This window comes from Vicia villosa, linkage group LG6, assembly GCF_029867415.1.
Source record: "Vicia villosa cultivar HV-30 ecotype Madison, WI linkage group LG6, Vvil1.0, whole genome shotgun sequence".
Taxonomy (NCBI): Eukaryota; Viridiplantae; Streptophyta; class Magnoliopsida; order Fabales; family Fabaceae; genus Vicia; species Vicia villosa.
This window is the reverse complement of record NC_081185.1, coordinates 158355599-158373450: the sequence shown is the minus strand read 5'-3', so window position 1 is coordinate 158373450 and position 17852 is coordinate 158355599. Positions and strand designations below refer to the sequence as shown.

At 33.9% G+C, this 17852-nt stretch overlaps 1 protein-coding gene across 4 annotated transcripts; it reads right to left on the bottom strand.

Annotated features, from left to right (window-relative positions):
- Positions 1-206: 206 nt before the first annotated feature.
- On the bottom strand, positions 207-10934 carry LOC131610789 (protein LATE ELONGATED HYPOCOTYL). 4 transcript variants are annotated; one of them, XM_058882838.1, is made up of 8 exons: positions 10889-10934; positions 10667-10776; positions 9902-10325; positions 9685-9796; positions 9423-9484; positions 2492-2716; positions 965-2398; positions 207-879 (listed from the first exon to the last, which is right to left on the bottom strand). In XM_058882838.1, the coding sequence occupies exons 3-8, from the start codon at positions 9938-9940 to the stop codon at positions 487-489; spliced, it is 2265 nt and encodes a 754-aa protein (XP_058738821.1). In that variant the 5' UTR covers positions 9941-10325; positions 10667-10776; positions 10889-10934; the 3' UTR covers positions 207-486. The 4 variants fall into 4 exon arrangements, with proteins under 4 accessions (XP_058738821.1, XP_058738820.1, XP_058738819.1 ...); XM_058882837.1 differs by lacking the exon at positions 10889-10934 and having other exon boundaries at positions 9902-10204; positions 10300-10325; positions 10667-10882; XM_058882836.1 differs by lacking the exon at positions 10889-10934 and having other exon boundaries at positions 9902-10079; positions 10300-10325; positions 10667-10882.
- Positions 10935-17852: the final 6918 nt, after the last annotated feature.

Genomic DNA, 17852 nt, shown 5'->3' with positions numbered 1-17852 from the left:
CCAACCGCCTGCATATAAGCTTCATAGTCAATCCAGACTACCTCAAGGCTCAGTCAACCAATTTCTGATTTGATGCTCTAAATAATATATATAGACCCAGCATATCAGGAATGCATATGATTTTTTTTGTTCCATCAGAGTAGTGTTTGTAATGGAAAAAAGAATAGTTCATAAATGTCACACAACTATAAGTAAAACGCAGAAAGTGATAGAATGAAGGATTATCATAAATTACTTAAATTTTCAATGCTCAAACAGTACTTAATGTTTCTTCTCTAATGCTATTTTAGCGGAATTTTTAACTGCAGCAGCATCAGTCCAAGAAAGTAAAACAACGTAGGTAGTAATTTAATATGGTACACACACCTACAAGACAAGTTTTGTGAGCTGCAGAATTAGAAAATAAACAATACAGATACCGAGCAGGGGAGTTAGAAATAATGCGCAAAACTCGGATTTTCTGTGATTCTATGCATTTATCAAGCATCAAGTAGAACTCCCCCCTTCCAGGCGTATCCTCTTGGGACCTGTCTCTTCAACTTGATTACAAGTCGTTCCAATCCTGTTTTCCTTCGCTTCTACTAAACATCTTTTGTAAGGTTTAAACCCTGTTCGACGAGTCTTAAGTTTACCTTGTCCAAGACCTAAGGTTAGCAGTCCCTCCTCCTCACTGTTATTTTGTACAAATGGTAGGTTTTGCTGCAACCGGTCACAACTAGAACTGCATTTCTTGCTGTCAAGGTGATCTTGATGGGGTGTGTTTTGCTCGATACCCTTCATGTTGTCCATCTGATGATCTTTATTTATCAAATCAGGAGGAGGTGAAAAGCTTTGGGGCAACACCTCTCTGGAGAATAGAGCCCGAAAGGCAAGCCGTCCCTGTAAATAACACTGGCATAAGGACAGAAGCAATACATGCATACAATACATTAATTACATTTTATCGTAAGATATACTGTGATACCTCTTCAGACACCTCCTTCCAAGAATCAAGAATGTTGCTAATGCTTCTATATCGACGACTACTAGGATCAATAGCTAAATGGTCTGCATCAGGTGTTTTGGGGTCTTCCTTTTCTTTCCCATCCTTCTCTAGCGCATCAGTCTCTTCACTGCCAGAGGTTGTGTTAGAACCACAAGAAGACCGGTCTACCAGTTTCCTGCCCTCCACTTGGTTTGAATTAAGGTTCTCAGAAATTGGTTGGTTTATATCAAGATTAATAGTGGCCTTTGATGAAGCATTTAACTTAGCATCTCCACTCTCCTCTGATTCAGATGAAGAAACAGCTGGTGACTTAGAACCTGAATGTTGAGCTTGCAAAGCTTCCGAGTCTTCTTGATCTAGTTTATGATCTTGCAGAGGAGGATTTTGTAGTGTAATATCTCCTTGTTCTGTCTTAGGTGGAACTTCACTGATATTCATTGATGGAACAACAGTTGTTGATGCAGGAGGACAGGCAAAAGCTGTATGCAGTGGAGCGCACAGAGGAAGCAGTCCATGAGCTGTCCACCATGCAGTTGCAGCAGCTACCGTAGCAGCAGCGATAGCTGCTACACTAGGAGGTGAACCAATTTGTCTAGATGGAAAACCTCCTTGAGAACAAGCTGGAGAATCAGCTGAAGATTCTACATTTGCATAGGGCCAAAATGTAGCAGCAAAACTTGCTGCAGCATGGGCTGCAGGGTGTTGCAGCAAGGTAGAGACAATCAGACTTGAAAATGTAGAAGACATGTTGTTGAGAAAGGATTGGTAATCATCATGATTAAGTTGTGAAAAGGGAGGACAAGGAGGAAATGATTGATGAATAGATGACCGTGCCATGTTATTTTGACTACCAGTTGTGTTTGATGCAGCTGAATTTGTGAAAAGATTAGGTTTCCCATTAATTCCTCCTATTGGCTGAAATGCGGAGTCTTGAACTAATACATCTTGTGATGGAGTTTGAGTACTAGTTCCGAGGTTCCCATCAACAACATGCACAGTGATATGTCTTGGGTAATTCTGATTACTTTGCATCTCATCTGTTAATGCAGAAGTAAGATCATCTGTTTTCTCAGCTTGAACCGATTTATGAGAAGAACTCTCCAATTTAGAGGTTTTACAAGTGCCATCAGTCATTTGTGTGTGTTTTCCATCATCTGACTCCAACATCTGATTTTCAATCTCTGCAGTAGGAAAAGATTTATTTGTTTCATCTTGATTTATCACATTTTTCACTGAAGGAGTAAACTCCCTTAAGATGCAGCAATTTGTCTGGGGCGCTGACATTGAGATTGAACTCTTGATTGCTGCGGATACAGATGAACAGGGTGCCTCCTTGAGGATTGTAAATGCTTTTGAGCAATTTTCATCTTTATTTTCTTTCACAGTTGTTGGCCTTTCCTCATCTTTATGCTTCTAAAAAATAAGGAACAAGTAGAATGATTTCATTGAAAGAAAAAAAAACAGAAAATTTGTATGACAAGGGAAATACAAAATAATAATATTAACCTCGGGAAGCGATTCTGTCTCGAAATCCATGGTTTGTTTACCATTTGAAGATGCAACTGCAATAAGTGGCTTTCCATACTTTGCCCCACTATGTGATGTTGGGGTGCCAACATTAGTCTTGCGCGGATAAGGATTGCTTGGTTTTCTTTTGGGCCGGGGAGGGGGGATGTCTAAGTCAAGAGCTTGTCCTAATGCAGAACCTTTTACAACAGCTTCCTTCTCCAACTGAAAAAAAGTTGCAAGAGTATACTTAGCAAGTGAAGTTCTACAAAATTTATTTGAAAAGCACTAATTGGAGCAGTTGAGCATTGATTCTTAAAATACCATCTAGACTTGTAACACTAACATTCCAATGATTTCAAGTGTAAAACAAAATGAACTACATACATGGTTTATAATGAAGTACCAATCAAGCATACCAATTCTTCAATCCAAATTGATATGGATGTCCTACTACATATTTGGATTGAAGAATTAATCCTGTAAATGATCCTCTGCTTTTAAAATCAAATTATCAAATCAAGCATACCAATTCTTCAATCCAAATTTTCTTTTCAATTTGGAATAACTTATTTGGACTTGTATTATCACATAATTCGTGTCAGTGTTTGAAAGAGCTTTAAGAAATATATTATAATATGTATACAATATATTTTCAGCTTATTTTCATATGCTCCCCAAGATAGCTTATAGAAACATCTTATACATCAAAGTGTAGAGTGTTCCCTCATTTTCTCTTCAATTAAAATAACAATTTGTACATATATTCTTATATGATGTGTCCTTAATAAAGAAATGAATAATTAAGTTGTTTACTCAAACTCCCCCTCAGGCCATGCTACATAACTGAAAATAGTTATAACTAGTATCGCTTAATAAATAAATGAATAATTAAGTTGCTTACTCAAACTCCCCCTCAGTCCATGCTACATAACTGAAAATAGTTATAACTAGTATCGCTTAAGTTTTCCATCAAATTACCTATAGAAAGTGGCACGTTCAAATCGCAATGGCACTTTTGGGGCCTATTCATGCCCGAAGCACGGGATAATGCCTTCCACCCCAACACCATCTGAATCCACTCTTTTATATTGTTTATAGAACCTAGGTGCAACTGACGACCGAGAATTCCATGCTACTGGATGTTGGGCTCAGGCACTCCATAACACCGAAGTCCTACCGTAGCATTACCCCTAATCGCAGACGTCCAGGCAGCTGCATTCTACAAAGCTTTACTTCGCCTTTCCAGTCATATTTTCTGTTGGTAGCACTTTCCGAGCCACCAACGACTACCACTGACAACCAATTGATAGTCAAAAGAATTTACTCACCTATTTCGACTGCGGAGAACAGGCCACTCGACATATGAAAATTGTGGAATCTTGGTTTGATCAAGCTGCTGAATATTGGAAACAATCTATAACCCTTACGTCTAGTAATTATATTGAAGCACAAAATTGGTTGAAGATCACACGGCATTTTGAATAAAAATACTGTTACGTTTTTTTTTTTAATTCAAATATGATTTAGAAGAAATGAATTATTGTTCAATGAACAACACAAAACACACATTCCCCGGATATTCAAGAGATCCAAGACTCTCCTCAATACTAGTCCTCACTAATTTCCAATCCACCAGAACACATCTTTTCCTTCTAACACACACACACGACGCCCGTCATTTACCACTCTTAAGTTATTTGTGGCTCTTATCTTGTGTTGAATCAATCTTGGAGTTGGGTCCCATTCGCTACTGATTGTTCCAAAGTCTCCAATCTTGATTCCATTCTGAACTAACAAGTTATTGATTTCCATATTCCTGATTGAGCTTGATACCAGATGATAAGATCTGGTTCAGGTTGCTCAAAAAAAAGAAATTGTTGCCTTTCCTTCTTAAGTGGAGCCCTCAAATTACTAAATCGTACATTTGGAAAGGAAGGGGATTTTATTTCATATCTTTTAAGTTTCAAAACCACACAGTGACACTAAGTTGGAGAGGGTGAATCGAACCTTTCCCTTATGACTAGTTAACATTATACCTAGTGGTATTTACTATTTAGAACTGAACACTCTTCTCTCAGTGGTGGATCGCCATCACTACTGAAGGTTAGCATTATACCCCAAAAGCAATGTCTTGAACAAATTTTATTTTATTATCTGACCAAGTTTTTCGACCATTGTTTCAAACAGAAGAATTAGATGAAAAGCATATCAAAATGTTTCTTGTTGCAGTGAGTTAAAATTTCTCATTAAGCTCGGTAATACTTTTAAAAATCTCTAAACAAATCAATCTTTTTTACAAAAGTATCAGGTTCTCCAAATCATGTGTACTTCACCCAATTGTCATTGCTTCAGCTAATGGATCCACCTTAGATCTGAAAATTTGTACAAATTCTAGTGAAGTGGAACAAAAAAAAGGGGAACTGACTTGACCAAGCAATCGAATTGACTACTTGGCCAAATCAGTCCCCCTTCTCTCGTATTACTTTTTTCTTCTATAGATCAATTATTTGCTTAAGCTTGCATCACTTTTTTTTCTCTATAAAATCATTTGTTTGTTTGCGTGTATGTCTTCACTCATTTGTGGATTCCATTAAAGCATTGAACCTCCTCATCTTGTGAATATAGGCACCAATAAAAGTGTTGACCGTGATCACTCAATTCAAAAAAGTAACGGACTTAAAGCTTAATACAAAAATGATAGGTGCATCCAAAAATGTAAATCATTTGAAGGCCTAATACTTGCATATCTCACTATTTTCTTCACCTAAGTTAACACATTTAGCATTATCAGTAATTGCAAGTTATGTAGAGTATTTTTCAGTCTAGTTGACAATGTGTGGGTAGGCCTAACATAGGCGCATCTTAAGATGATATGGCCCATGTTAAGATGATCCAGTCTAGTTGACTACTGCCCTGTTATAGGCACCAACAAACTTTTGTTTATATAATGTTCTCATAAAGCAAGAGTGCTACTAGGTAGCTGGCTAGATAAGTAAAAAAATTGAAATGATTTAATGTGATATTTTTACATGGTAAGCATGTGTTAAAGAAGCTATCCAACTCTCCCCCTCAAGCTGAATCATGTATGTTGTATGAGCCAAACTTATTAGAAATATAGTCAATACGAGAGCCAAAGGGACTTGATGAACATTTCAGCCAACCAGTAGTGACTTACCCGGATGCACTTTCTCTTATAGAAAGTAACAATATTTATCTACATGTTTGGTTCGTTAATAGAAAGATTAATTCGATGTAATGTGAAGTGTAGCGTGCTTGCTATAGATAAGTTTTGTATCCCAAATACCTCCCAATTTCAATTGTAGGGTGATTTCCTAAGTCGCGCAAGTTTGCACGCAGTTAAAACCATGGCATGTTATTCAACTTTTGCAGTTGATCTGATAACTATGCTCTACTTCTACCTGCTCCATGAAATCAAATTTCCTCCAAAACGAACAAAATACTAAAATATGGATCTCCCATTGGGTGTAATGAAGGCAAGCCAAATGCCGCAATTAGGTGACTAGGAGCAGATCACAATGAAGGCGGAAATTCCAACATACTAAAAAATGGATCTCCCATTGGGTGTAATGAAGGAAAGCCAAATGCCGCAATTAGTTGACTAGAAACAGACCACAATGAAGGCGGAAATTCCAACACACTCCTTCACGGGACCTCAATGAGCTCATATTCCATCACAGGACCTCAATGAGCTCATAGTGATCTAGGATAGACTTTGATATCATCTTAACAATGTGTGGGTAGGCCTAACTCAACCCTAGAAAACGGGATTGTATGGTGACATGGGCCATATCTCTAATCATTGTGGGACTCAATCCACCCCTTCAAATTTAGGTGTTGGAGGTTGCAATGAAGGCAAGCCAAATGTCGCCAATTAGGTGACTAGGGGGCGGACCGCAATGAAGGCGGAAATTCCAACACCTTTATCTTCATATTATCCTTGTTTTGGAAGCATCCCGAAAAGCACTTAAAAACTAGTTAAAAGGTGATATCAATTTTGATGATAGCGAGATAGTTGAATCTGGCCACAAGATCTTTCTCGATTGTTTAAAATACTTCCTTCGATGTAGAAGAAGCTTGACATTAGGCTTCTTACAAAAGGAATATCAATGGGATGACAATCTATTATACTAGTCTCGGTAAGAATATTCATAGCATACTTTTGTCAATTTCCAAAAAAGAATTGCATCCATACAAAGTATTTGTGAGGTCTTTCCTTAGTTTTGTTAAGAGTCCCACATCAGACAATATATGGCTTGAACATGTCTTTATAAGTGAGGGCAATCCTCACCCTACAAGACGGTTTTAAAGCCGGTTTTGTAGGGATGAGTTAGGCCAACCACATTTCTTAACATGGTATCAGAGTTTGGTTTAAGATCTGGTGCATCACCTGCTACCAGATTTCCGCTATCGAGTCACCCACCATTTATTTTCACGCTCCAGATGTCCAGTCATGGGCGTGCTCGAGCCACCCGCCATTTATTTTTCACGCTCCAGATGTCCAGTCCTGGACGTACGGGGGTGTGTTAAGAGTCTCACATCGGACATATATGACCTGAACATGTCTTTATAAGTGGGGGCAATCCTTACCCTACAAGCCGGTCCTGAGCGTGCGGGGGTGGGCGTGCGGGGGTGTATTATGAGTCCTACATCGGACAATATATGGCCTGAACATGTCTTTATAAGTGGGGGCAATCCTCATCCTATAAACTGATTTTAAATCCGGTTTTATAGGGTTGAATTAGACCAACCACATTTCTTAACAAATCTGGAATCTGAAACTATTTCAAGAGATAGGATTATAGCTGCCATCTATCATCCACTCATCACCATTAATGACGATGCCATCGTTATAGACAACCAAACATCCATCAAAGAAAAGGAGAATGAATGGAGAAGAAAGAGTGATCAAGTTCACGCTTTGTAAATGCCAAATTGCAATAAGGCAAATTTTAAACATCCAAATCAAGTACAAGAGAGTGCTTCAAACTACAGAAAGAGATACAAGATGAGAATCACCAAAAATTGTAAAGCTTGGAGACTGGAACATACAAATTGCTTCATGCAATTTATGCAAGAAGGCTTTTGTAATATCTTCTCGTTAATAGGCCAATGATGCATAGCATCCATGACAAGAAAAGAGACATCAAGGTGATTTAGTCCGTATGGGAAAAAGGTGTCCCCATAATTTTGACCAAAGATCTAACTATCATTGTTACTATCTAGTCCAACCCTCACCTTATAAAACCAATTGCAAACTTTTCAAAAGGTAAGAGACCAAGTTCCTAATTGTTGTTAGAGTGTAACGCTTCCATTTAATCCAACGTCATCTAGCTTCACTTGTGATCTCCTATGGCTTCACCGGCTTAGGAATAAACACAGTAAGACGGGATATATGGCTTTTGCATATGCAAAAGTAAGACGAAGTATATAGAATGTAAATTTAGTAAACGGAGAAGTGTTCCTAATGTAGAGGAAAAAATTGGAGACCACATACCACAAGTCATGTGGTTTGGGTCTGTAATACAAAACGATGGAGAAATAGAAGGGGATCCATGTGGCTTATTATCTTGTAGTGTCTATAGAAGAACCCACCCAAGTTGAGTTACTACAGCTGCACACATTACTAACAAGCTGTCAGAATCGCGATCTTGCTCACCCTAAATGATCTGAATCGTGAGTAGAATCCTAATTCAGAGCAAAATCCCAATAAAATCGCCCAAAATTGCTAAATCGCAGCAAAATCCACAATCTCCTATGGATTCCACCGATTTTGGGCTTTTTTTATTGAGTAATTTTAGAATGGGTAAAGACGACCTGTTTCAGTTTTGTGACCCGGTTTTAAACCTTTTTATTTAAAAGGGGGAAAATCCGATTTTATTGATATTTATTTGACGTTTGCGCTTCTACATCAACCGTGTTTCTTTCTCCTTCAAGATTTGAGACTTGGTTGTTTTATATTTGTTTTCTGATTTTAAACTTTTGAGTACTTTTATATTTAAGATTTGAGACTTGGTTGTTTTATGATTTTAAACTTTGAGTACTTGCACTTTATATATATATTTGAATCCATCGATTTTGGTTGCGATTTTCGATTATGCGATCTTGATTTCCCCTTTCGATTCAACAAAAAGATTTGAGTAGAATCCACCAATTTTGGTTGTGATTTACGATTTTTCGATCTTACTATCCTCTTTCGATTCAAAGTAAACTTTCGATTCTGACAACCTTGTACAAGATATTGTTTTGTTGGTAATAATATAACTTTCTTAGAATAATAAGCCTCAAAAGATGCCAGCTTATCAAGTGTACAGAAGCTTCACTCATTTTCCGTCACCTACTATATGATAATAAAAAAGCTTCCCTGTTAAAATTATTTGATTCTTTTTAACTATAAATATGAAAAGATTATCAATTTAGGGGGTATGATTGGTTTGTTTTTCATTTTTAGTTTATATGTTTTCAGAATTAGTAACAAAGATGCAATTGTGTTTTCATTTAAAGAACATCTATCACTATCTCTATAACAAAGATGCAATGTTCCTGATTCCCATTCTCAGCAAATTAATATATTTTCTCAATCTATTATTAGATGCATCTTTGTTTTTGGAAACTCAGTAACTAGATTTTTCAATAAACTATTTTAATATTGAAGAAACTGGTTTTCAATGTTGCCGCCTTGGAACTTCCTCAATAAAGCTGGTTATGTTTGTAGTGCTTTTTTAGATTTTTAATTTGAGACCTCGGCAGACGGCACTGCTTCATGCCTTTGAAGTGGGAACTATGTTGAGTAAAGTGAATCAAATAATTTGCTAAACTGATTAATAATCAACAGCAGGTTAAAAGAAAGCATGAATTCAATTGAAATAACAAAAACTTTCAGCATATAAGAGAGAGGGTACCAATCAACCTTTGAAAAGAATTTTTGTGCATGGCTCCGGATTTGCACAGCAGTTTTTGTTCCTATATGCTCTGCTTGACAATAGTAAAACATCAGCAAAGGGGGCAAGGTGAGGAGGGAAAAGAGAGATCCAATTAAGATATGATCCAATAAAGATCAATTAGTGCCATTTCCTAATAAGATATCTCAATATTATGAGTCTGGAAATACAAAATTAGTTCTGGTTTTGAAGAAACTAATAACATAAAATATATATGAGACAAAATACTACCTTCTATGCGCTGCCATGCTCGCCCATATAGCTTAAGGGCTTCTAGAAATCTATTATGTTCCTCGTCTGTCCATCGTTCTCTTTGTTTTGTTATTGTATATGGTTTTCTTGTCTGCAAATATTAGTATTATCTACTTAGATGATGATGATAAATTTCATTTATTAACTTTAAGAAATCAAAGTATCCCTATCTATCAATCAACCAAAAAGAACTAACCTTAACAACCACTTCTTCACCAGAGGAGTATAAATCCATCACGGAAGGTGTGAAGCTAGCGCTGCTTCAGATCTTCCCTGACAAAGAGTGAGTAAAACGAACACCTTTCTTTTTTTGTGACATGAAGCACAGCAAATAGTAAAGCCGTTGTGGTGAAAGTAAGCAAAAGCTGATGTTACTGCAAAATAAACAGAAAGCAAGAAAAATAGGTAGAGATCCGTCTCTGTTTGGTATGAAATAATTATCAACTATAAACATCCCAAATTCACAAGTCACCACCAAGATAATCCACAAATCAAATTACTGAAAGAAAAAAAATAATAGAATCAATTTTTTTTTTAATAATCCACCGCAACATAGAGAGAGATGCTACAAAATTCTTTAATCAGGATCCTCACCAAAACAAACTCCACAGCGCCAAAACCTTCCAAAATCAAAAACAGCTATAATTAGTATATCACATCACTTCAAATTTCTATGTTCAAAGTTCAAATTTCACTTCGAAATTACTTTGAGTTACTATATATAATTATTAAATTATCCAGAAAAATTATAACATCACTTTCAAATTTCACTGCAAATTCAATTATCCAGAAAAATTATTCACAAATCAGGCGAAGTTCAACTCAGCTGAACGAGTTTATTCTAATCCAGAAAATTAATTAACGAACAGTTAAAAAAGAAAACGATACGGATAATTGTTTTGCGATTAAATTTTAACGGAAAATTAATCTACTTTCCTAAAAAAGGAGAAACGATAACTACCTTTGAGTAAATCCATGTTGAAGTCTGCAAGTGCGATCGAGCATGTGAAGCGTACGAATTCACCGAATACTCGCCGGACGATTCATTTCCGGCAACCGGTAATAGCGAATCTGAATATATAGATCGGAGGAAGAAACAAAATGAAAGAGAAGAAACAGTTGCAGTTATAGTGGTAGTAGAAGAAACAATAGAAGAATAATAGTACTTGAAGAAGCAACATACATAGAGCTTCAACACGAACTAGAAGCATCCACATCCAACAGTTTAACAAAGAGAACCAATCTCAGCCACTACAATTTCTCACCTTTTTTTATTTTTTTATTATCGATTTTAATTTGAGGTCGTTAAAGCTTGAATAATAAAACTTCGTTAGATTGCGACAAGTGTCGTTAATTTAGTGGCTAATGGTACGAATACCCAACTTGCACTTTTTCTTATTTATTTTTTGGGTTTGTTTTATGATTTATTTATTATATTTTTTGAGTCTTTTTTCTTCTATGTGAAATCTCACCCACAAACTGGTTCGGCTTGGGTTTTCATCCGTAAAAAAGTGTTGCCAGTTGTCAAATGTGGACCAACTTTGCTTGCGTGGCAATGGCAACGGGTTGTGTCCGGTTACTGATGTACGGATCGCTTAATTTCATGGTGTTGTGTGGAGCCAGCGTGGCATCTTGCTTTTCAGAAACCGGTACGTGGCACGGCGTATTCTTTGATCAAGGGTAGTACGCGTGAACATGCTCTGTGAGGTCATGTACGGTTCTTAGTCATGTTAACAATGTCCAGAATATTGTTTAATGATATTGATACCATAAAAAAAAAATCTATAATATAAGAAAACTAATGGTTGTGGAAAAGTCCAAAATACCCTTACTTGATTTTTTGCCACCACATTAAAATTGTGGTTTTTTGGTCTTTGTACCATAAAATTCTTAATTTTATTATTAAAATAATACAACTCTTATATTTTATCAAACTTATCAAATCTTTCTCTATTCTCTATTTTTTTCTCTTTCATCACTTTCTCACTTCTTTCTTCCAAAAAAACTATCAATCTATAATATAAGAAAATTAATGGTTATGGAAAAGTCCAAAATACCCTTATTTGATTTTTTGTCACCACATTAAAATTGTGATTTTTTGGTCTTTGTACCATAAAGTTCTTGATTTTTTTGGCTTTATACCACCGGTTTAGTCCGGTTCGGGGGCGAGTTCTGGCATCAAGTGGTTCCATCCCCCTCCCGATCGCAGTTGCGGGGGATCGAACCGTGGTTCTCCCTACCAAGTCTAGCGCCAATCACCACTGGACCAACTAACGATTGGTATAAAGTTCTTGATTTTATTATTAAAATAATACAACTCTTATATTTTATCAAACTTATCAAATCTCTCTATTCTCTATTTTTTTCTCTTTCATCACTTTCTCACTTCTTTCTATTGAAGAGTAATTCAATATTCAGAAGATGAGCATCAGAAGCTCTGGATGTCAGATGTTCTGATGCAGGTTGATCTTCTGATGGTTACTCAGAAGATAGTGTTGCTCTGGATGTCAGATGTTCTGATGCGGGTTGATCTTCTGATGGTTACTCAGAAGATAGCGTAGCTGTTTAGTTAAAGGGTACTTTAGTATTTGTTAGTATTGTAATGTTTTGATGATAAAATATTTTTTAAGAAAATAATAATATTTTTAGTTTTAAAAAAATATTTCAATTAAAATGAATTTAAAAATATACTTGAAAAAGTTGTGTTATTGGATAAAATACAAAAATTTGTGTCACTTATCATTAACTTTAATTTATATGATTCAAAATATTATTATATTAATATATGTCATTAATGAAGTTTATACAATTAAAATAATTAAAATAATGTTTGCACAAATAAATATTAGAAAAATTATTATTTGTTATTGATGTCATTTCACAAATATATGTTATCAATATATATATATATATATATATATATATATATATATATATATATATATATATATATATATATATATATATATATATATATATATATATATATATACGGAAAATAGTGTACTACTTATTCAATTGTAACATACTACTATTATTTATAGTCAAATTCTATTAGTATCAAATCCTATTTAATGCAATCATTTTGTTAATAATTTTAAGGATGATAATTATTATTTGGCAAAGGAAAAATAAATGCAATAAAATTTTAATAAACTCATTTTAACGGGAACATAAAGTTACTATTTAAAATAGTGAATATTAACGGGAATATAAAGTTATTGATCACAATATTGAATATTATGAGAACATGAAGTTACTGATCACAATATTGAAAATTAACGGGAACCTAAAGTTAGTGATTAAAATAGTAAATATTAAATGGAACATGAAGTTACTGATTACAATATTGAATATTAACGGGAACATGAAGTTACTGATTAATTAAAATATTGAATATTAATGTGAACATGAAGTTACTGATCAAAATAGTGAATATTAACGGGAACATAAAGTTACTGATCACAATATTGAATATTAACGGGAATCTGAAGTTACTGATTAAAATATTGAATATTAACGGGAACTTAAAATTAGTGATCAAAATATTGAATATTAACGGGAACATAAGTTACTGATCACAATATTAAATATTTACGGGAACCTGAAGTTACTTATTAAAATATTGAATATTAACGGGAACATGAAGTTATTGATTAAAATATTTAATATTAACTTGAACATGTAGTTATTGATCAAAATATTGAATATTAACGGGAACACGAAGTTACTGATCTAAATATTTTGAAATTAACGACGGGAACATGAAGTTACTGATCAAAATATTGATTATTAACGGGAACATGAAGTTACTGATCAAAATATTGATTATTAACGGGAACATGAAGTTATAAAAGGTTGTTTAGACACAATTTAATTTTGGTGCTTTCAATTTTCTTCCTGAATTTTTTTAGACACAATTTAATGTTAATTATTCTTATTTTTCCCACAAAATGTTAAGTAATATATATATATATATATATATATATATATATATATATATATATATATATATATATATATATATATATATATATATATATATATATTCTATTAAAAATATACATCTGAAATAAATGCGCGTCTCATACCAGAACTCGTGCGAACGCACGGGTTTGTTACTAGTTGTTTAAAAATATAAATAAATACTTCTAAAAATTTATATTAAAGGTTGATAATAAATACTTGTAAAATTATAATAAATTTTTGTTTAAATAAGTTATACTAGAATAATATAATAAATACTTATTTAAATAAGTTATACGTGATAATTTAATAATAACCATTGAATTTAAATTAAAGGTTATAATTAAAATATATTTTTAAATTTTAATTAGTGATTTCTCTTTTCTTTTAAAAACGTCCGATTTTTTGAATTTTTAACATATGATTAAGTGAAAGTTACCGTTTAATTTTAACTTTTTTTATTTAAATCTAAAAGTTCTTATTTATTCTCACATTCTCATTCTCACTAGATATACAGATATTAACGTTAAATTTAATTTGCGATTGAGATTTAAAATTTTTAATTAAGGAATACCTTAATATTTGCCTAGTGGAAACATTTTTTTTTAATTTTCTACAAGTAAATTGATTACTTCTACATGTATTGCTTAACACATCATTCATCGTCTTCAAAATCGAACATGTTAAACAAATAATTATAAAAAGCTATTTGTTCTTCATATCTTCAATTGCGTCTTGATAGTTACACTGCAAATCATACCTACTACCACCGAAATCCCAATCCTCCATTAATTCAACTTTGATTTTCATTGGTTCATTGATGTTTGACGGTAATGTTAAGAAGAAATCACGAGATATGAATAAATTCATTGCAAATCCAGTTTTAGAAATCAAATTGATTATAAAATCTTGACAATGCTTATTTTGAGAAAAAAATTCACTAAATCTTAATTTGTCACCAGGTGCGATAATGAAAATGTGTTTTACCTCGAAGGAATTTCAACTGGTGCTTCAAGTTATCAATCTGAAACTTGTTCAATCGTCACAAAATAACACTTCTAAGAGGTACCGAGTCGTGTTATATGATGGCGAGTTTTATGAACAAGGAATGCTCGCTACCCAAAAGAATGATATGGTTCATTCGGAAGGTTGCATAAAGGTTCCATTGTTACGCTTCTTCAGTTCGTTACCAAAGATGTTCAGCGTCACAAGATTATTATCATTGTTGACCTTTAAGTTCTAATGGACATATGTTCAGCGTCACAAGATTATTATCATTGTTGACCTTTAAGTTCTAATGGACATATGTTCAGCGTTAATGTTAGACCAAATGTGGTTGTTCCATCTATGGGAAAATTTGGAAGAGTAAATGATTTCAATGGGAAATCTATTGGGATCATTACCACCAACCAATTAATTGTAGAACCTGATTTTTTAGAGGCTACTATGCTGAGAGAATGGCTTGAACATGAAGGTAGGAATCTCCCAAGTCAATATATTTCCAGAGATTCATCTTTTGGTAAAAGTGACGTGGGACTCTTAACACATCTATGCAACAACATTGAGTTTACCATGATCACTTGAAGAACCTAATTATGCCCCCCAAGTGTATGATCAAATGTTGAAGTGCCTTGGTCGTCGATGTAGACATCACTATGGAGCCAAAGTTTTGAAACATTAGTCTTATGTCTCTCTATATCTGAGCTATGTTGTTTACTGATTTACTAATTTTAAAGTTCATTCGTTGATTTGTGATGGTTTATACTACATTTACCTCTCAAATTTTGGCCATTAGTGGTATTCAATGTTATTAGGAAGATCCTAAAGTCCCACATTGGTTGGAGATAGAGCATTGAAAGAGTATATAGTGAGGGACACTCCTCACCTTACCAACCTGTTTTGTAAGGATGAGTTAGGTCAAACTCTAATATGGTATCAGAGCTTATCGATTGCACCATGGGCTGCCCACCATTAATATCCATGCACCAAGTCCAAAAAAAAAGAGTGCTGGCGTGTATAGAAACCATTGCTTTGAATGAAATGACTATCTTTGTTTTAGGGACTAGTTCACATTTTCTTTACGGCAACATGAAACTGATATGTTATGATTGCTTTAAGGGCTAGTCCAATTTTTTTTTACTTCAACATAAAATAAAAAAGAAATATTTCCAAATAAGAAATCAAACAGAACATTTAAATTGCCTTTACTGCAACATAGAACAAGAAAATAAATACTTCCAAACTAGAAATCAAACAAAACAATAAATTTAAACTTACATAAAACAAATATATGTTCTAAAGTGAACAATTTATCAAATAGGCTAAAATAGATACTTATGAATTAATAATTCTAGTGGATAGCAAGAAATAAACAATCCTGCCAAATCCAACAACAAATTGCAATCTCAACTTTTCATTAAGCAAGTTTATCTTTCAATCCCTACAAATAAAAATATGAGTTTGTTAATTTAAAATAAAATGTGAATAATATAAATCTAAGTAAATGAGAATGATATATTTTTTTACCAAGACTAATGAGATGATTTCGTAGGACAATTATGAGTGTCATGATATGTATATTGGCCAAATGCATTACAAAGTTTGGATCTTTTCTGTTGTTGTTCAAAAGCCTACTATTTTCCTCCTTTAATTTGTTTACCACTTCCTTTTGTATTCGAAATTTGCGGTGGATGAATTTTAACTTCTTTAGAAAGATCAAAACCAATAAAAGACTCTAGGTCTTTTTGTTTTGGTTGGTAAAGAATCATCTTCAAATTCAGATAATTGTTTTTTAATGTTAGCGAATCCATTTATTATAAGAAGCAACTTCTCCCTGCATTGCCCAACCATATGCATGCACATATATAAATGGTCACATGCCTCTGAAATAAGTTGTCTCTCATTTTTTGGTTCGGACAACGCTTCTAAGTCCTCTCCATCAACATTAAAATAGACTTGTTGGTTTCCATTTTGGTCCACCTATTCATAATGTACTTCCTCGATATTTTATTTAAACTTTTTCCTCTTAAAACACAAAGTATGTGTCTACATGGTATGCCTTGGATTGAAACATATTGCACGAACAAGTCGAGTTATGATCAGAAACATTATAAACCACCTCGCTTACTTTACCATTTGTTTCACTATCATCAATTATGTGTAATATATCCACACCATCTTTTTGATTTATATTTTCTACTCCGCAATATATACATCCATTCATAATTCATTTTGAAATATATAAAAGTTTTCACGAGTGTAAATATTCATACCATGCCTCTCTAAACCACGATTTAATTTTAGTATTGGAAAAGAATGGAGTGAAGTATTATCAATAAATAACTCTTTATGCCTTTGAGCTTCTATAGCAGACTCAAATCTGATCCAAAGTTCTACCAAGCCAATAGTATGATTTAAAAAGTTACCATAGAAGGAATTTTAACTTTTTGATCTTGAGGTTGTTCTCAATATGTCATACGAAAATATATCTCTAAAGTAAACTGAAATCCACATATTTCAAATATTATACACGTGTGAAAGCGATATATTATTTTGTAATCCAAACTCAATCATGACGGATTTCCATGTGTCATACCCCAAAATTTGCCTTCCATATTCCATAATTCAAAGTTCAAGATTCAATTCCAAAGCCTTGCTCAAACAATCCCAAGACCCACAGTCAACTGATTCAAACCTGAAGGTCAACTACAATCAAAGCATGATTCAAACCTATGATCATTGGTCAAACATCAAGCATAGAGGTGCATAACCATCATTTGATCAAAGATTGATCATGATTCCATTAATAGAAACTCAGAGATGAACAAATACACAAAGGTTCAAATTAGGGTTTCTTAGGAGAAAGTCAACCCAACTTTGACTGGGCATAACTTTCACATGGAACATCAAAAATCTCCAACTCAAAGCCTATTCTGAAGGAAATTGGATTCTCTACAACTTTGTCTCTCACAAGCCAAAGCCAGAAATGCTTCATTCAGGAGATATGGTCCAATACATTATAGGTCCTCCAAAAAGTCAACAAAAGACGCCTTTTGAGTCAAAGCTCATAACTTGAGCATGGAAGCTTCAAATGAGATGAAATCAAAAAGGTCATTTAGAGGACTCTTTGGGCTTTCTAAAAAGTCTTAGAATTCATTCATATGATTAAAATGGAGGGAGAT

Excerpts from the sequence above, each read along its gene's own strand:
- LOC131610789 (XM_058882838.1), bottom strand. The coding sequence starts at position 9,940 with ATGGATTTATACTCCTCTGGTGAAGAAGTGGTTGTTAAG. Across the intron at positions 9,797-9,901 it reads GTGAAGAAGTGGTTGTTAAG|ACAAGAAAACCATATACAAT; the intron begins GTTAGTTCTTTT and ends TAATATTTGCAG. Across the intron at positions 2,717-9,422 it reads CACAAAAATTCTTTTCAAAG|TTGGAGAAGGAAGCTGTTGT; the intron begins GTTGATTGGTAC and ends ACTTTTTTTCAG.